We start from the raw sequence: 16,970 nt of genomic DNA on the forward strand, positions 1-16,970 counted from the left end.
TGTCCTAAAAGAGAATCGGTACAAAATATTTAACTGGCACCCGGAAGGGATTATCTCTTCTCAATTTCCCATTACCATTTTGAAGATCAACTAAAAATGAGTTGCTGCGTTCTTGACTGGTATTCAGGTTGAGTATGTGTCCCTATATTATATATACAAGAAAGGAAGAGCTAGATACCTTTTCCCAACTTTTGATACAGTGGTATGAAGACTTTCCTCTTTCGGCTGACCTATTAATGGTTGAAATCAAATTTAGTACGTTTGTATGAGATTTTCACTCTGCATGGGATTGAGTAGGATTTTTTCCTTCCTATTTATATTTCAGCCATACATGGGAACCCATAAAACTTATTAGAATGTAAAACAAATGAGCATCTTATAAATTGGAAGCAGCGATGGGCGTCTTGTGGCACCCCTAGATGTTGGTGGATGTTCAACTCCCAACAGACCCAGTCAGCTTTGCCAGGGGTCAAAGATTATGGGAATTGTGGTTCCACCGCATCTAGAATGGCTACAGATTCCATCTCTAGTTAATACAGTGGTGCCTCGCAAGACGAAATTAATCCGTTCTGCAAGTCTCTTCGTCTTGCGGTTTTTTCGTCTTGCGAAGCACGGCTATTAGCGGCTTAGCGGCTATTAACGGCTTAGCGGCTTCAAGAAAAAGGAAACAAACTCACAAGAACTCGCAAGACGTTTCATCTTGCGAAGCAAGCCCATAGGGAAATTCGTCTTGCGGAACGACTCAAAAAACGGAAAACTCTTTCGTCTTGCGCGTTTTTCATCTTGCGAGGCATTCGTCTTGCGAGGTACCACTGTACACGTTTGTGTTTTATTTTATTTTATTTTTAGCGTGCATATGGCCTGAGACAAAATCCAATGTCTTCACCTTTTATAACAGCTTTCTCTCTTTGCCTTGAGGTGCTTCTCATTCACCAAAGACTACTTGTTAATCACTCTGAGCTTGCTTTTGGTAGGAACGGAAGATCTAAATTAATAATACTAATGTGCGCTCCTGTTTTCAATACCCATAGTCGCAGAGCATTGGCCAGAAGTTGCCTACAATGTCTTATGAGTACAGCCATTTGCAGCCCATCTTGTATGCACTTGGCGTGGGCATGTCAACAAAAGATCCGGACCACCTGAAATTCCTGTTTGAAGGAAGCGAAGAGTTTTGCTGTCTTCCAAGCTTTGGAGTTATACCAGCTCAGGCCTCTATGCTCGATGGTGGATTGTCTAGCGTTCCAGGACTTAATATTGATTTTACTAAGGTGAGTGTGAGCCACAACAATTGAATTGATTTTACGTATCAGACTGTTAGCAAATGAAACAGCATGCATAGCAGATGCAGATTTAGCAACGGAGGGGGAAATTTTGGATACGCGAAAATCTAATGTATTAATCATCAGTAGTAAACATGGAGTCAATATAGCTTGGCTTTGAAATGAAGCAGTCTGCTTTGCCCTCATTTGCTGTTGCCCCAGATGATACATTCCGTTAAAACTTTGGACAGTGATGAAAACTAGAGCCTAGCAAGCCCAACCGATTGCAACACATGGCAAATTCCAAATGCGAGCGGTAAAGAAATACTCATGACCTCCTCAATATTTCAACATTACAATGTCAGTCACGATACAAAGGAGGAACAAAGAAACTGAAAATAATGTGCTATGCCTTTCACTTGCATCAGGGTAGGGAACCTATCATCTTTCCAGATTTTTCTGGGCTACATTTCCCCTCACCCCTCACAATTGGCCAGTCTGAATGGGGCTGAAAGGGTGTGTGACTCTAGCAGTATCTGGAGGGAGTGGGTGGTGCTGTGGTCTAAACCACCAAGCCTCTTGGGCTTGCCGATCAGAAGGTCGGCGGTTCGAATCCCCACGACGGGCTGAGCTCCCGTTGCTCTGTCCCAGCTCCTGCCAACCTAACAATTTGAAAGCATGCCAGTGCAAGTAGATAAATAGGTACTGTTGTGGCGGGAAGGTAAATGGCGTTTCCCTGCACTCTGGCACTCGTCATGGTCTTCTGTTGCACTAAAGCTGTCCGTGGACAAACGCTGGCTCCCTTGGCCTGAAAGCGAGATGAGCACCGCAACCCCATAGTCAAGTTTGACTGGACTTAACCATCCAGGGCTCCTTTATCTGGAAGGCCACAAATTCTTCACCGTTAACTTGCATCATGTTTCTCCTATGACCCATGAGAGGCCCAGGGAAAGCATCCAGAGACTTCAAACCTTCTTCTTTAATAGTTAAAGGGCAAAGATAATGTTAATAATGAGGTGAGATTCCCCCCCCCACACACACCATGAAGAATACCTAAGGTGTTACCTGTTTAACAAAATGGAAGCAAAGTGTGAATTAGACAAAGAATTACTCTTTAAACAGAATAAGGTGAGGGATGGCGGCTATGTAGCTGATAGTTTATCCACCTCAGACTGAAAATTTACAAGGCCATAAAACATATAACTATTATTCCTCTTAATGGGCAAAGTGCAAGCCCTTTTGAGGAAAAGCAACCTAAGTGTTTGTGCTTTGTTTCACATCCTGTTTCCAGACCAAATAATAGACTGTCTTTACCCGAGGGTCTAATATAATATAATATAATATAATATAATATAATATAATATAATATAATATAATATAATATAATATAATATAATATAATATAATATACAATAATGATACATTGCATTGTCATGTGTTAACGCAGTAAAAAAATTAATAAGTAAACATACTTAATCTCTTTATATTGTTTTAAAAACTGCAGCAGTATAGACTGCAGTTTTCTGACAGCAGTGCAAATGATGCAAATCTGTCTTATTATAGGTGTTACATGGTGAGCAATATTTGGAACTGTATAAACCTCTGCCAACATCGGGTAAGACTTCAGCAACCCTAATTAATTTGTGTGTGTTTTTATGCGCGCGTGTGTATATATATGTGTGTGTGTGTGTGTGTGTGTGTGTGTATGATAAAATCACATATATGGTGCAGCACTCTGTTGGTGTTTTTACCAAGAGTAATTAGTATTATTCTTCATGATCTTTCACGTGGAGTTTCTCTACCTGCAAAAAACAGCCTTCAGCCCATTCTTTATCCAGGGAACTGATTCTCATATATCCTCTCCCTTCAAGGGGAGGTTTTTATTGTATTATGCATGTGTCAGGGGCCAAGGCTCTGTTCTCACCTTCCAGCTCAATTCTCACTATTTAATATGTTTTACAATATACTTGATCCAAAATTCAAATCATGCCATGCTATTCTTGGGTGTGTGGGGATTTTATATTGCAAACTTTAGCTTTTGATTTTCTTGGGAGGCCTGTAAGTTTTTCTGTATTACTTCTGTGTCATTTCCTTTCCTCCCCCCCCCTTTCTTTTCGATTTTAGGAAAACTAACTTCGGAGGCCACTATTGCTGACATCCTAGATAAAGGCTCAGGAGCGCTTATTCTCTTGGATGGTAACTCTCCTACTATGTGTTAAGAGCAAATGGGCAGAGAAATGAGTCTTTAAAATGGAAGGAACCTTCCTAGTGGTGCCTTGAAGCCATCTTGGAGGAAGGCTTTGTAACAGCTACTGGATTCTTGTCTTGCCCTGAGGGCAATTTCAATATTATCTGGGTTTGCTACGCATCTAAACACATAACATATGTGAACTGGCCTTGATATTTTGCCAGCCTAGTTTTAAACCCCCCAAAGTGGTTAGTGTGTTTGTTTGTGCATGTTCTGGAATGCATTATAGGTTTAGGATATAAGAGTTCTGGGTTTTCCCCCAGTGAAGACTTCGTGGGGCCCCCTCCCCACAGCCAATCCCACATTTATTGTATTTACTCTGTATTCACAAAGCTTGTCTTTTATTTCTTTTATTTCAAATATTCTTATGCCACTCTTTAGTAGAGATTTCTAATGCAGCTTGTCATGTAAAATAGCAGAATTCCAGAAAATAGAGGAGTGTGGGTGAAGATAATCTCAAGACAAGTGCAACAAGGCATATAAGGCATATTAACCAGCTTATATTAAATGTCAAAAGCCCAGGCAAATGAAATTGTCTGTGTATGGGCCCAAACGTAACTTCAGAAGGTAGGGGGACATGGAGGAAGACCCCTTAGAAAATGACCGCAAGGTCCGACAGGGTGTCTGGCCCTCATGCAGTTAATAAACTTGGGTCAGGGCAGTGAAAAGGAGTGGCATTTCAGTAGTTTTTAGTCAGAAGCAGGGCTTTTTCCAGCCAGAACACAGTTCTGACACCTCTCAGGTGGGCGCCATTGCCATTTTAAGCGAATGAGGGAGGTGTCCATGGTGAGTTCTGGTGCTTCTTTTTCTAGAAAAATAGCACTGGGCAGAAGGAATAGAGTAAAAGAACTATGTAGCTCTTCTCACCCAGTTCCCTGAAAATTTAAGTCAAAAGTTCTCTGCTGATTTCTTAGTTTCACTCAACACTATGTTAGTTTTTACTTTAGCATGCTGTAAAAAAAGCCGCAGCTAATACCCTGCAGTTATGTCATTATGGGTTGTATTTTAAGAAAGGAGTGTATGTTGTTTGCAGTTAAACTAAAGTGCTTCTTTTTTTGTCCTGATCTTGTCTAGTCAACACATACTCTGGAAAGGACCTTTTGTGCTATAACCAGTTCTCCGTCTTTGTTGTCGGAGCTGGCGGTTTTGGCGGGAAGCGCTCGTCTGAGAAAACCAAGGTAATAGGAGCTTTAAGTTGCGCAGCATGGGTAATCTGCGAACGAATTCAAAATGTCTTTTGAACCAGGGATAGACAGCCTAAAGCCAGAGCGTTCCAAATTGTGTGTCGGCTGCAGTGCATAGGTGTGTCGCGCGAATGCCCCCCACGCTCCTCCCGGGGCTGGAAAGGGATTAATTTAACTTCCGGTTTGCGAGTAAAACTGAATTACTGTGTTGCGAAATGCTGCATGTCTAAAAGGTTTGTCACCAATATGAAAAGTTTGGCCTAAGGCCTGGAATCTGAATCCAGATCTCTCTTGCCTGGCCCTCACAACTCTGCCTAAGCCAACATCCCTCAGGAGGCATGTGGGATTGTCTGTAGAAACCACTGGTCCCAACTCTATAGGGCTGAGGTGTCTGGCCCCCTCCATATCTGTGGGGAGAGGGTCAGGCGCTCATAATGTTGAGAGGGTGGAGGAGACCAAGTGTGGCACAGCTTCAGTGGTCAGCTTCTTCTGAGCGAGAGAGAGAGGCCACTGGCCATTGAAGCCGTGCCTTGCTGAGCTCCTCATGATGATGTGACGTCACGCGTGCATGATCTCACACACCTGGAACGCATGATGTGCATGTGATATCACCCTCACCCCTGCCGGACACATGATGCCATATGCGTGACATCACTTCGGCTCCCCTCCCCCACTGATTTTCTTCCAGCTCAAGTCATGCCGTCTCAATAGCCATCTCCTCCCCTTTTCCTAAAAGCCTCTGAGGCAAGGGTGACCTTTGCATGCCTGGAGAACAGGCAGCCCTCATGATTAAGTCCTCATGATTAATTTTTTAAAAAATGATTGATACTTATTCAGAAAGATACAAAAATGCATGCCCCTTACAAAATGTATTTTTATAATTTGCTGACATGAAACAACTACTTAGTCTAAAAAAGAAGAAGAACAAAGACAGAAAGGAGAAAAGACAAGGAAAGGGGAAAGCTAGAGAAAGAGAAAGAGAGGAAAGAAAGATTAGAGAAGGATAAAGAAGAATAAAAGGAATTCCAGCTCTCTGTGCTCCAGCTAAATATAGCATTCACTCCTTAAGATCCAAACATCCTATCTTCTATAAACCAGTATTTTTTCAGTCTTCAAATCTAGCTATGACAAGTTCGTTTTTTCTTTCACGCAAGAAGTCCATAAGAAATTTCCAATCCTTAGTAAATGTCAGTAATTAGACTTCTCCTCCGTCTCAGCCAGGTCCAATAGTTTCATCAGCCATTCTTCTATACTGGGCGAGTCTGTATCTTTCCACCTTTGTGCATGTAGCAAAAGACAAGAGAAGTTCTCAAGCATCTTTGAGAGTGACCATTTCCACGAAGGAACATACAATTGGCCTAGCAGCCATTGAAAACTGCATTCCCTATGCTTTTTGGCATTAAAACGTACTCCGTTTGAACTTCTGTGCTTGCAGTACTAGTCTCAGCGCTTTTGGCTGGTGGTGCCTGGCTCCTTTAGAAAGACGAGTCTCAAAACTGAGTAACATACAAAACAACCAGACATAAAATGTCACTAAGAACAGGGGCAGAGTGCTTATTTATCTTTACTTCCAGGTCACGGTGAACCCACCCAACAGACCATCAGATGCTACTGCCATGGATCTCACTACAGGAGATCAGGTAAATAGTTTACTTCCTGCCAAAAATATATATATTTAAATATTCCTGTGGAGGTGTCGTATGGAGTCTTGTATTTAACAAGTCACCTGGTCATAGGGATTTCAGGCAGGCAGGCGAGCAGGCTGATGGAAGAATGGCGAATCACTTTGCTGCTACTCCATTAGTTCGCTTGGTTTCCATGCTAGCTTTTCCCTTCCAGACATGCATATTATGAAACAACTGCACAGTCTACTTTCTTTCCTTTTTCCTATTCTTTGCAGAGTAACTGAGTTACTGTGTTCGCTTCCATAAATCTTTGAGTAAAAAGGAAGTGTTGACAGAAGATCAAAACCAAGTCCAAAAGCATTTAAATTGTTAACAGTTTGTGGAGAGATGAATCAATTAATTTCAGCTCTGCAGGGGGACTTTCGACGTGACTATGGAGTTTAAAGGATCCATCTCATTACTCTTTCCTGCCAATTATCAGATTGATGTTTTAAATCAATGAACAAAGAATTGTTCTGCCAAGGGATCAATTGCACTATTGAAATATGTGCTGTGTGACCCATGCCCCGACTGATACCTTTTTTCTTGTTAGTCCTTTCCCAAAATGTGTATTAAGAAACATTTTTCGTAGAGACCAATGGAGAAAACCCTCAAGTGGTGATTTACAGGTTGTTTTTCTTTTTTCTTAAAAAAATACAGTGAAGAAACTATCACTACCTGGCACCCTGAATACAGAAGGAAATACTGTGTTGTTGTAGTACATGTCTTCTGCGATATTCTGTGTTTCTCCTAGGGAATAGGTTTGAGCTTAATAGAGCTTTAATTAACTTCAGTAAGTGACTTTTTCACAACTTGCAGTATTTGTGCTGGTTGTAACAAATAGTGACAAATTGGGATTTTCATGAATATCATTTCAATCTTAACTTGTTACCTTTGTTCCTTTTCATTCCTGATTTTAATACTTCAGGACTTTGTTCTGCTTATTACTGCAATCAGACCTAAGAAGCCTTAACTGAAAAAATCTCTCTCTCTCTCTCTGTTTAGAAATTAACTATGTTTCACGCACTGTAGTTTTGCAGCATCCTGTGAATGTATGGGAATATGCATAGTCTCACTGAAGTTGTGGTTGAGTCTAGTTTTTAAAAAAGAGGATTTTAAATATTGATCACAGCTTTTCCTTAATATTCGCTATAAACCACACCAAGATTCTGTAAAGTGCAGAATTTACACCAGCATTGCTGGCTGCCTGGGACATGCTTTCACCTCTTTTGATTCTTTGGCTACCTCAAACGCCCTTTCGTGGGGTTTTGGAGTTACACAAGAGGACTGGCCTTAATTCACAACGCTGCTTCTTGTTAATCTAGCAGATAATCTTGTGTGGGGAATTAATCCCATATTGGGCAGAAGTAATTCTATCTCGGGCACACTCAATAGAGTCCCTTGGCCTGCCGCTGATTGCCAGATGATGGAAAAACACAGCCTTGGGGGAACAGTTATTCCCTCGTTCTTTTCTCCTTTCTTGAAGGGATAGCCATCCAGCAATTCAGTTCTTCTTTACCAGGCATAGGCAAACTCGGCCTTCCAGATGTTTTGGGACTACAACTCCCATCATCCCTAGCTAACAGGACCAGTGGTCAGGGATGATGGGAATTGTAGTCCCAAAACATCTGGAGGGCCAAATTTGCCTATGCCTGATCTTTACAGATGCCTTGCTCTGCTTCAAGTCCCTTACTACTATAACTACTACTAATATCTCGCCCATCTGGCCAGGTTTCTCCAGCCACTCTGGGCAACTTTGAGCACATATAAAAGCATAATAAAACATCCAACATTAAAAACTTTCCGATACAGGGAAGTTTTTGTAACAATTTTGAATGCGAACATTCCTGACAAGGTCACATTTGTATGTGTGTGAACTTATTAGTAGTCTCACTCACGTGCACACACACCACATTTTTGTTGTGTATAGCTGAAAATTCAGGAAGTCCCTTGCGCGTGAAGCTAGATAAATTTGCACGTTTTTAGGCAACACATGTCCTTTTCAGAATGCACTGGAAAGTCAGGGTTTTTTTTATCCTTTCCCCCTTTCATGCTAAGCACTTCCAGATTTAGTATATGCAGCTATCTGATGTAGCATAGCGGCAAATTGCATAATCCTCAGCATATGTTCTCGGAAGGAAGTTCCACCTTGCTTCAATGGGATTTAGTCCCTAGAAAGTGTGTTTGAGATTTCAGTCTAAGAGTAAGGTTTGAGCCACGAAGGCCCTGCCCCACACCCACCCCAGTCAATTATTTTTACCTCAACAACAACTTTTTCAGGGCCCAGTAGGGATTGCAGAAAAAAATGCGTGTGAAGCTCTCTGTAGAAGTAGAATTCCTCCTCAGGAATGTAGAAATGAAACCGTGGACACAGTTTTATTACTTTACTCTCTCAGTCAATAAAAACTTGATATTGCGGGCTGCTTTGAGTCTATTTAATAGTCATTTTCTAATACGAGGGCCAGCCCTTAAAATACGTTATCAGGGTAGCTCACAATAAAATATTGTATGTTGTGAAATAACTGATGCAATAAAATAAGCTAAAAACCGAAATTCACTAAAAGCAGCCTCTTGGATAGCAAATCAGTGTTTTGCTATCAGTGTTTTAAAGCGCAACAAAAGTTTTAAAAGCTGAAAGCCTGTTAAGAAAACAACAACCAATACTTTCACTTGGCACCAGAAAGAAATTGGAGTGAGCGGGCAGGCAAGCCGCTGAAAAGGTCCTTTCTCCAGTATTTTAGGTACAGCCTTTAGGTATCAGAACCCTTTTCTGGGTTTCATTGCTAAGGATTCAGAGTATGGACAAATACCTGTCTGGGCACGGCTGGTGCTTCAAGTAACCTGGTCCTCAGGCTGCAAAGGGCTTTAAATGCAAAAGCATTTTGAATTTATTTATTTTTTTCCAATTTTTAAAAATTAATTTTCCAAGTTTATAACAAATACAACACAACACAAAACAAAACAAAACAAAACAAATAAAAAGAAAAACAAACAAACATATAAAATTTCTTCCAATCAGAATCCAAATTAATTTCCATTATTAAGTGACTTCCTTGAATGCTTCCTAACTGATTTTCATTCTCATTTTAGCAATTTTCCAATATTCACTTTCTAATATAATTAACTAGTTCAAATTACTAACTTCCTTTCTTTTCATCATAATCTCAATCCGTAGTATTATACAATTCAACATACTTTAATCCTAAGGCAATTTAATACTTGCAAGTATTTCCACTTATATTACCGTATTTTTCGCCCTATAGGACGCACTTTTTCCCCTCCAAAAATGAAGGGGAAATGTGTGTGTGTCCTATGGGGCGAATGCAGGCTTTCGCTGAAGCCTGGAGAGCCCCAGCGCCAGCCCCACAAGGTCGGGGGACAGAGGGAAGCAGAACGCCGCCATCCCGCTGTCTCCCGAAGAGGTTTGGAGGCTGATGGTGGGGAGACCCCGCCGCCTGCCCCACAAGCTCCGGGGACAGCTGGGAGGTGCAGCGCGTCTTCCCGCTGTCCCCGGACCTGATCTCAAGGCGGGCGGCGGGGAGAAGAGCGCTTCTCCCCGCTGCCGGCCCCACAAGCGCCTGGGGGGGAAATAAAGGAATTTTTTTTTATTATGTAGCAGTCCCCACCTTTCCACTTCCTTGCAGTCCTTCATTTCGTCATCCATGATGCACAATAGCCATGATTAGAGGGGAACTTGAGACTGACAATCCCATTAAACAGCTATGCCTTTACACCTATTAGTATTGGCTTTTGTGACAGCACTAGAGTTACTAGCACCAATAGAACCCAAAAGAAAAAGGGGGGGGGGAAATGCCTCTGGTTAGTACTTGGCAGTGTGTAGAAATGCACAATTAATCCAATTTAGAACATTGTAAACGATATCGCGGCCAAAAATTTAAATGCATGCTTAACTTGAAGCAATGATTGTTAATCTCACCCTCGTTGATAATTTAACCCAAGTGTTGGATTACTTTGCTGCTTCTCTTTTGTATTGCTACTCCGAATCGAGAGATAAAGCTTATTTTGATGGCCTGGTTTCAAGTGCTTGCCTTGGCAGAACGTAGTGGGAAAGAATGAACCACTTTGAATTTATCTGAATGGGAACAGCAGATGCAGCAATCACTCAGGCCTGCAATATACAGATCATAAATACAAAGGTTTTGCTCGTGTATGGAATCGTGCACAGTTGGTTTCTGGAATAAATCTTAGACCAAGAGGGTTCATTTCATCCCAGTGCAGTGGAACTTGCCGCCAGACTGCCGCTTCTTGCAGCCCAAGGTAAAGTGAGAAATCTTGGACAGGAACATCTTGCAGCTCGCTCCAATTCCTGTGTTTGTGAAGGAGTTGATGCTGGCATGGGAAGTAGCTGCAAGCTGCGCTCCTCCTGTGTATTTTGGGCCTTCTCTCATTCCCTTGCAATGCAGGTTAGGTGCAAAACAGCTTCCATGCCTACACTTGAAGGCTGAGTATGAGAACTGAGAGCTGTTCTGTGCACTGGGCAAAATGAATTGTTTGATGGAGGTCGCAGAGTTTTACACTGTACCACTTTAGCCTGCCAGTTTGGGGACGGGTGGATTGCACTTCTTACTTCTCTTCCTGCATATTGTAAACGAGCATATCAGAAAGAAAATAAAGCTTTCACATAGCATTCTCCCTGGTGTGTTAATTTTACCACATGCTTAAGCCTTGTTACGCAGGAAAGCATTCACTCTGAACTGCTTCTTTATATTGTCAGGTATCTACCAAAGATGGGATGCGGGTGGCGCTGTGGGTTAAACCACAGAGCCTAGGACTTGCCGATCAGAAGGTCGGCGGTTCGAATCCCCGTGACGGGGTGAGCTCCCGTTGCTCAGTCCCTGCTACTGCCAACCTAGCAGTTCAAAAGCACGTCAAAGTGCAAGTAGATAAATAGGTACCACTCTGGCAGGAAGGTAAACGGTGTTTCTGTGCGCTGCTCTGGTTCGCTAGAAGTGGCTTAGTCATGCTGGCCACATGACCCGGAAGCTGTACGCTGGCTCCATCGGCCAATAAAGCGAGATGAGCGCCACAACTCCAGAGTCGGCCACGACTGGACCTAATGGTCTGGGGTCCCTTTACCTTTACCTTTATCTACCAAAGATGTATCATTTTAGGCTCTCATGCATCTCTTGCCTATCTGTTGTTGGTTACCATTGCCCTCTCCCTTCTATTTAAATGCTGACAGTGGTAAAGATTATAAACTCCTTGGAGCTAGCCTTTTTTCCCATTGTTAGTCCGTTTGTTTATTTATTTGCTTGCTTGTTTGCCACCCATCTGACCAGGTTGCCCCAGTCAATCCGGGCGGCTTTCAACAAACTAAAACATCAACTGCAGTAAAACATCAAACTTTAAAAACTTACCTGCCTTCAGATATCTTCTAAAAGTCAGATAGTTGATTATTCCCTTGATATCTGACTGGTGTTCCACAGGGTGGGTGCAACTACTGAGAAGGCCCTCTGCCAGGTTCCCTGTAACTTCACTTCTCACAATGAGAGAACCATCAGAAGGCCCTTGGAGCTGGTCCTCAGTGTCTGGGCTGAACTATTGTGTCATATACAGTGGTGGTACTATATTGGACCCCTTACAGATTGACAGCTTTCAGGAAAATGTCACAAAGATAAAATTTACATATCCACCCCCCCCCTCAAGTTCTAGTCCCAGATCAAATTGACACACAATCTCTCTTTTTTGCCAAAAGTTAAAGATGCAATTCTTTTAATTGGGTCCTCTGTTCCTAACTGTGTTTTATTACCAAAGTATTGCATGCTTTTCCAGAGAAAAATTATTTTCAGTACGGGGATATATTGTATTGGAACACCTGCTATTGTGACAGACCCCACCCTACCCATTCATAAAACAGTATGTGATTGTATAACAAGACTGCTGTTTCCCTTAGTTTTGCCAGTGACCTTTATTGTTGACAGCAGGCAAGACTGAAAAATTGATGCCGACAGGTTGAATATTGCCTTTCCTCTTTTGATCTGGCAGAACTCCTAAATTGTTAGGAAATAAAACTTGACAATTTGTGTTATTAATTGGCGAGCAATCCAACCATATTATGACCAACTTCAGTCTAATGCTGCTAATCAATTGACTTTTGTTATGGTCTAAAGATGGATCGGTTTTTATATGCTAATTGAAATAATGTCATTGTTGGAGCAGTGCAGAAGTCAGAGCTTTTTGAATCTCTGCCTTTGCAAAGTCTTATATTTTTTTAAAAGACTATTTACTGTATATTTCGCCCTATAGGACACACTTTTTCCCCTCCAAAAATGAAGGGGAAATCTGGGTGCGTCCTATGGGGCGAATGCAGGCTTTCGCTGAAGCCTGGAGAGCGAGAGGGGTCGGTGCGCACCGACCCCTCTCGCTCTCCAGGCTTCAGGAAGCTATCCGCAAGCCGTGGGAGAGAGCTGCCTGCACCCCGAAGTTTGGGGGGCGCTGAGCTCAGCGCCCCCAGGCTTTGGGCTTAGCGCAGCTCTCTGCAAGCCGTGGGAGGGCGAAGTCGCGCAGCTCTCCCACGGCTAGCAGAGAGCTTGCCTGCACCCAGAAGTTTAGGGCGCACTGAGTTCAGCACGCCCCAAGCTTCGGGCTCCGTGCAGCTCCCTAGGCTGTGGATAGCAGCCTGCTGCCCGGAGCGCAGGGCGCGCTGAAGCTGGGGGGTGGGTATATTTTTTTTCTTTATTCCCCCCCCCACCCCAAAGAAACTAGGTGCGTCCTATGGGCCGGTGCGTCCTATAGGGTGAAAAATACGGTACTTGTTGAATTAAGACACACTTCAGAAGATTTCATTCCCCATATGGCATCATTGGCATAGCTATAATAGAAGCATAAAGAAGAAGTAACCAGTTGGGATATTGTTAACTCTAGGAGATTTCCTAAATGCCTGTTGCCCTGGTAGGAGTTCTGTCCATGTGAAACAGCTGCTCTGTGCCTGCATCCTCACACTGGCTCCATCACAGGAGGCAAGTGTGGATTAGCAGTCCATCCACCCTCCAAATGCAGAAGTTGCTGTTTATATGCTTCTGTGGTGGGCAAACTAAATCTCGAGTCATAAGCAGACAGGGTATGCAAATTGAGACCCACCACACTGTGTTCATAAGCCAGAGTCAGGTCATACCAGCACAGAACCTATGAGTCCTCCATCGCTCTCTTTCTGTGAACCCATTTCAAACGCTGCTGTCTCTGTCACTGCGCATGTCATTAATTGTACATCAACATGTTCTCTATGAGGGTTTCTAGATTTGTTTCCTAGCACAGGTGGGAGCAACATAACAGACACAATCTCATCTTTTCTGATTGTTTATACCAGGGATGTTGAACCTGTGGCCTGCCTGAAGTTGTTGGGCAACTGCTCTCATAATCCCTGACAATTGTTCATGCTGGCTGGAGCTGCTGTGAAGTGGAGCTCAACAACTTCTAGAGCCATGGTTCCCGATGTGGGGCACATGCCCCACAGGGGGGCAACTTGATTTTTAAGGGGGGTAATTTGAGAATGAGTTATTAACAGTTGATGGCCTTTTAGGCTTCCTCCACGTGAATAGGACTTCACTTTTTGAATAGTAAGAATTATATGTAATGGAGGGGGGGGAGCACCAGCATTTTAGAGATGCTTAGGTGGAGCATGGCCCCAAAAAGGTTGGGAAACCACTGTTCTAGAGGGCCACACGTTCCCATCCTTGCTATTAATAAACAAATAGAGAGGAACAGGGTTACCTGTGGAATGCTCCCGAGTGATTGATCATAGAATCATAGAATCATAGAGTTGGAAGAGACCACAAGGGCCATCGAGTCCAACCCCCTGCCAAGCAGGAAACACCATCAGAGCACTCCTGACATATGGTTGTCAAGCCTCTGCTTAAAGACCTCCAAAGAAGGAGACTCCACCACACTCCTTGGCAGCAAATTCCACTGTCGAACAGCTCTTACTGTCAGGAAGTTCTTCCTAATGTTTAGGTGGAATCTTCTTTCTTGTAGTTTGGATCCATTGCTCCGTGTCCGCTTCTCTGGAGCAGCAGAAAACAACCTTTCTCCCTCCTCTATGTGACATCCTTTTATATATTTGAACATGGCTATCATATCACCCCTTAACCTCCTCTTCTCCAAGCTAAACATGCCCAGCTCCCTTAGCCGTTCCTCATAAGGCATCGTTTCCAGGCCTTTGACCATTTTGGTTGCCCTCCTCTGGACACGTTCCAGTTTGTCAGTGTCCTTCTTGAACTGTGGTGCCCAGAACTGGACACAGTACTCCAGGTGAGGTCTGACCAGAGCAGAATACAGTGGCACTATTACTTCCCTTGATCTAGATGCTATACTCCTATCTTGAGCCATGTTCTAACAGCCTCACTGACTTGATCCTTTCAAGTCAGTATAACCTTGTAGTGTGGGTGTCTATGGATGTTAAAACTGTCTGTACAGTGGTACCTTGGGTTAAGAACTTAATTAGTTCTGGAGGTCTGTTCTTAACCTGAAACTGTTCTTAACCTGAGACACCACTTTAGCTAATGGGGGCTGCCGCCGCCACGTATTTTCTGTTCTCATCCTGAAGCAAAGTTCTTAACCTGAGGTACTATTTCTGGGTTAGCGGAGCCTGTAACCTGAAGCATCTGTAACCTGAAGCGTCTGTAACCTGAGGTACCACTGTAGTTTAGACAGCTTGGGTGTTATCTGCCCATTCGACCCCAGAGTCACAACTTCCAAAAAGTAGGAGTGATTCTGAAAAAGTCAGAAATGATGTGCTCGTAGCTCTCTTTAAACTTTGCAGCAACGAAAAGCATTTGTACTACGGTGAAGAAACCCCATGCATAAACTTGAGTTTTGTTCAGTCACACGTGTAATCAGGTAGCGTATGGGAAAGCGTACAGTGTGCATACAGACTACGGGCTGCCCAAAGGATCAGTCTGAGGAGTGAAAAGCAATAAGAAGCGACGTGAATGAATTTCTGAATGCTGAAGGTTCCTGTGAAAGTAACAAATACTGAAACTCTGTGGCTCTTGGCTATATTTAAAATATCTCCCTTGATTTGAAGAAGTGTCTTTAAATATGACTTCGGTGCAGCCACAAAGCCGTGCGCGCGCGCGCGCGCGCACACACACACACACACACACGCATATGAATTCTGTCCTATTACAACAGCAAGCTCTCATTTTCTTGGGTGCTAATCCTTATGTAACCCAAAATGGGCACAATCCACACCTGCGAGAGATGACAGCAAGTGTGCAGAGCCCTAATGTTTGCAGAACTAATAAAAACATTTTAAGACAAAAAAAGGTGATCTGAGCATGCTCAGTAGGCTGACTTTTTGAAGGGGAGCCTGCGGGGACGGGGAACATAATGGCTGGCTGGAAACCCTGAGCAGCAACGTTTTGTTGCAGACCTCACCTAAAAACAGAGCTCTGAATTCAGTTCTTTATTTAAGATGAACAGAAATGGCCTGTCTTGTTTTATTGGATTACTAGTAGTTCTGAATCATTTGCTTTAAAATGAAGGTTGTGTTTCTCCCTCCACTGCCACTGCCCTTCTGCCTTGGCACATCCAGGTGGGCATTTATTCGGGCACTGCAGTATGGAGAATGGTAATTCCACCCCCCACCCCCCATATCTTGTCTTCAGCCTGTCCTGTCTACTGGGTTGAGGAACGCAGCTGTCCTGAGCTCATTATGTTTTATTATGGTGTCTTATGACAGACATCTCCTATCTGTGCTTTGCTTGCTGCAATTCATTGTGAGGTTCTTTGGATATTAATTGTTTTGTTCTATGATGCTGGCCATAGCATTTCTAGGCAGTATGGAAAGAATATCAATTGTTTGGCATATAAATAAATAAATTGTGCTCCTGGAAATTAAAAAAAAAAAATTGCAGCTGTTTTCAGTTGTTTAATAATTCCTAATATTTATTATTTTTTTATCCATAGGCTGCTTTGTATCGCCTGAGTGGAGATTGGAATCCTTTACACATTGAACCTGGTTTTGCTGCTCTTGGAGGTAAGTTTGAAGGAACTCTCTTTTGCTTTATTTTATTGATAGGAGTCATAAATGCCCTTTCAGCTTTTTCAGCAATATACTTTTTTAAAAAAATGCATTTAAGTTTTGAGAATTGACAACTGCTATCCTGAAATAAAAAATTAACCAACTGTTGAATTTTCAGCTGGTAACTGGTATTTTTGAAGTATCGGTGGCTTTCCCATAATTTTGAGTTCTAAACCAATTATTTCATTCTACCACTTTCCAGGTGGCAAGATTGCAAGTTGTAGTTATCTTTTCCTGCCTTTCATTTAGCTTACCTCAGAACCTTGCTCCCATGAGGAATATATAAACCAGAATTCATAGAGCTACTCTTAGGCACTGAGCATGTCTGCTGCATTTTATTTTATATTTTTAGCTTTTTATTTGAATAGCAATGGCACATCAGAAACAGTTTAGGGGGTGTTCACACATTACATTTAACAAGTATGCAATCTGTGTACAAAACAGCTGAGCTGCACACTTGTACAAGTATTCACATCTAACGTTCAAAAAGTAAAGAATCTTTGTTCATGTGTACTCAAGAACCGAGCTGTACAAATCAGCAAGCACACACTCTTTCACATGTACATGGGTGAA

The 16,970-nt window shown here is 42.7% G+C and overlaps 1 protein-coding gene across 1 annotated transcript in view; it reads left to right on the forward strand.

Moving 5' to 3' along the window:
* The window catches only part of HSD17B4 (hydroxysteroid 17-beta dehydrogenase 4), a 72,793-nt gene that overhangs the window by 35,758 nt on the left and 20,065 nt on the right, over nucleotides 1–16,970 (forward strand). The window contains exons 13-18 of the mRNA XM_082191576.1: nucleotides 1,032–1,268; nucleotides 2,823–2,874; nucleotides 3,384–3,455; nucleotides 4,582–4,685; nucleotides 6,266–6,331; nucleotides 16,283–16,352. Coding sequence (XP_082047702.1) covers nucleotides 1,032–1,268; nucleotides 2,823–2,874; nucleotides 3,384–3,455; nucleotides 4,582–4,685; nucleotides 6,266–6,331; nucleotides 16,283–16,352 — 601 coding nt within the window. The remainder of the gene's footprint in view (nucleotides 1–1,031; nucleotides 1,269–2,822; nucleotides 2,875–3,383; nucleotides 3,456–4,581; nucleotides 4,686–6,265; nucleotides 6,332–16,282; nucleotides 16,353–16,970) is intronic.

This window comes from Podarcis vaucheri, assembly GCF_965113315.1.
Source record: "Podarcis vaucheri genome assembly, chromosome: 11".
Classification (NCBI taxonomy): Eukaryota; Metazoa; Chordata; class Lepidosauria; order Squamata; family Lacertidae; genus Podarcis; species Podarcis vaucheri.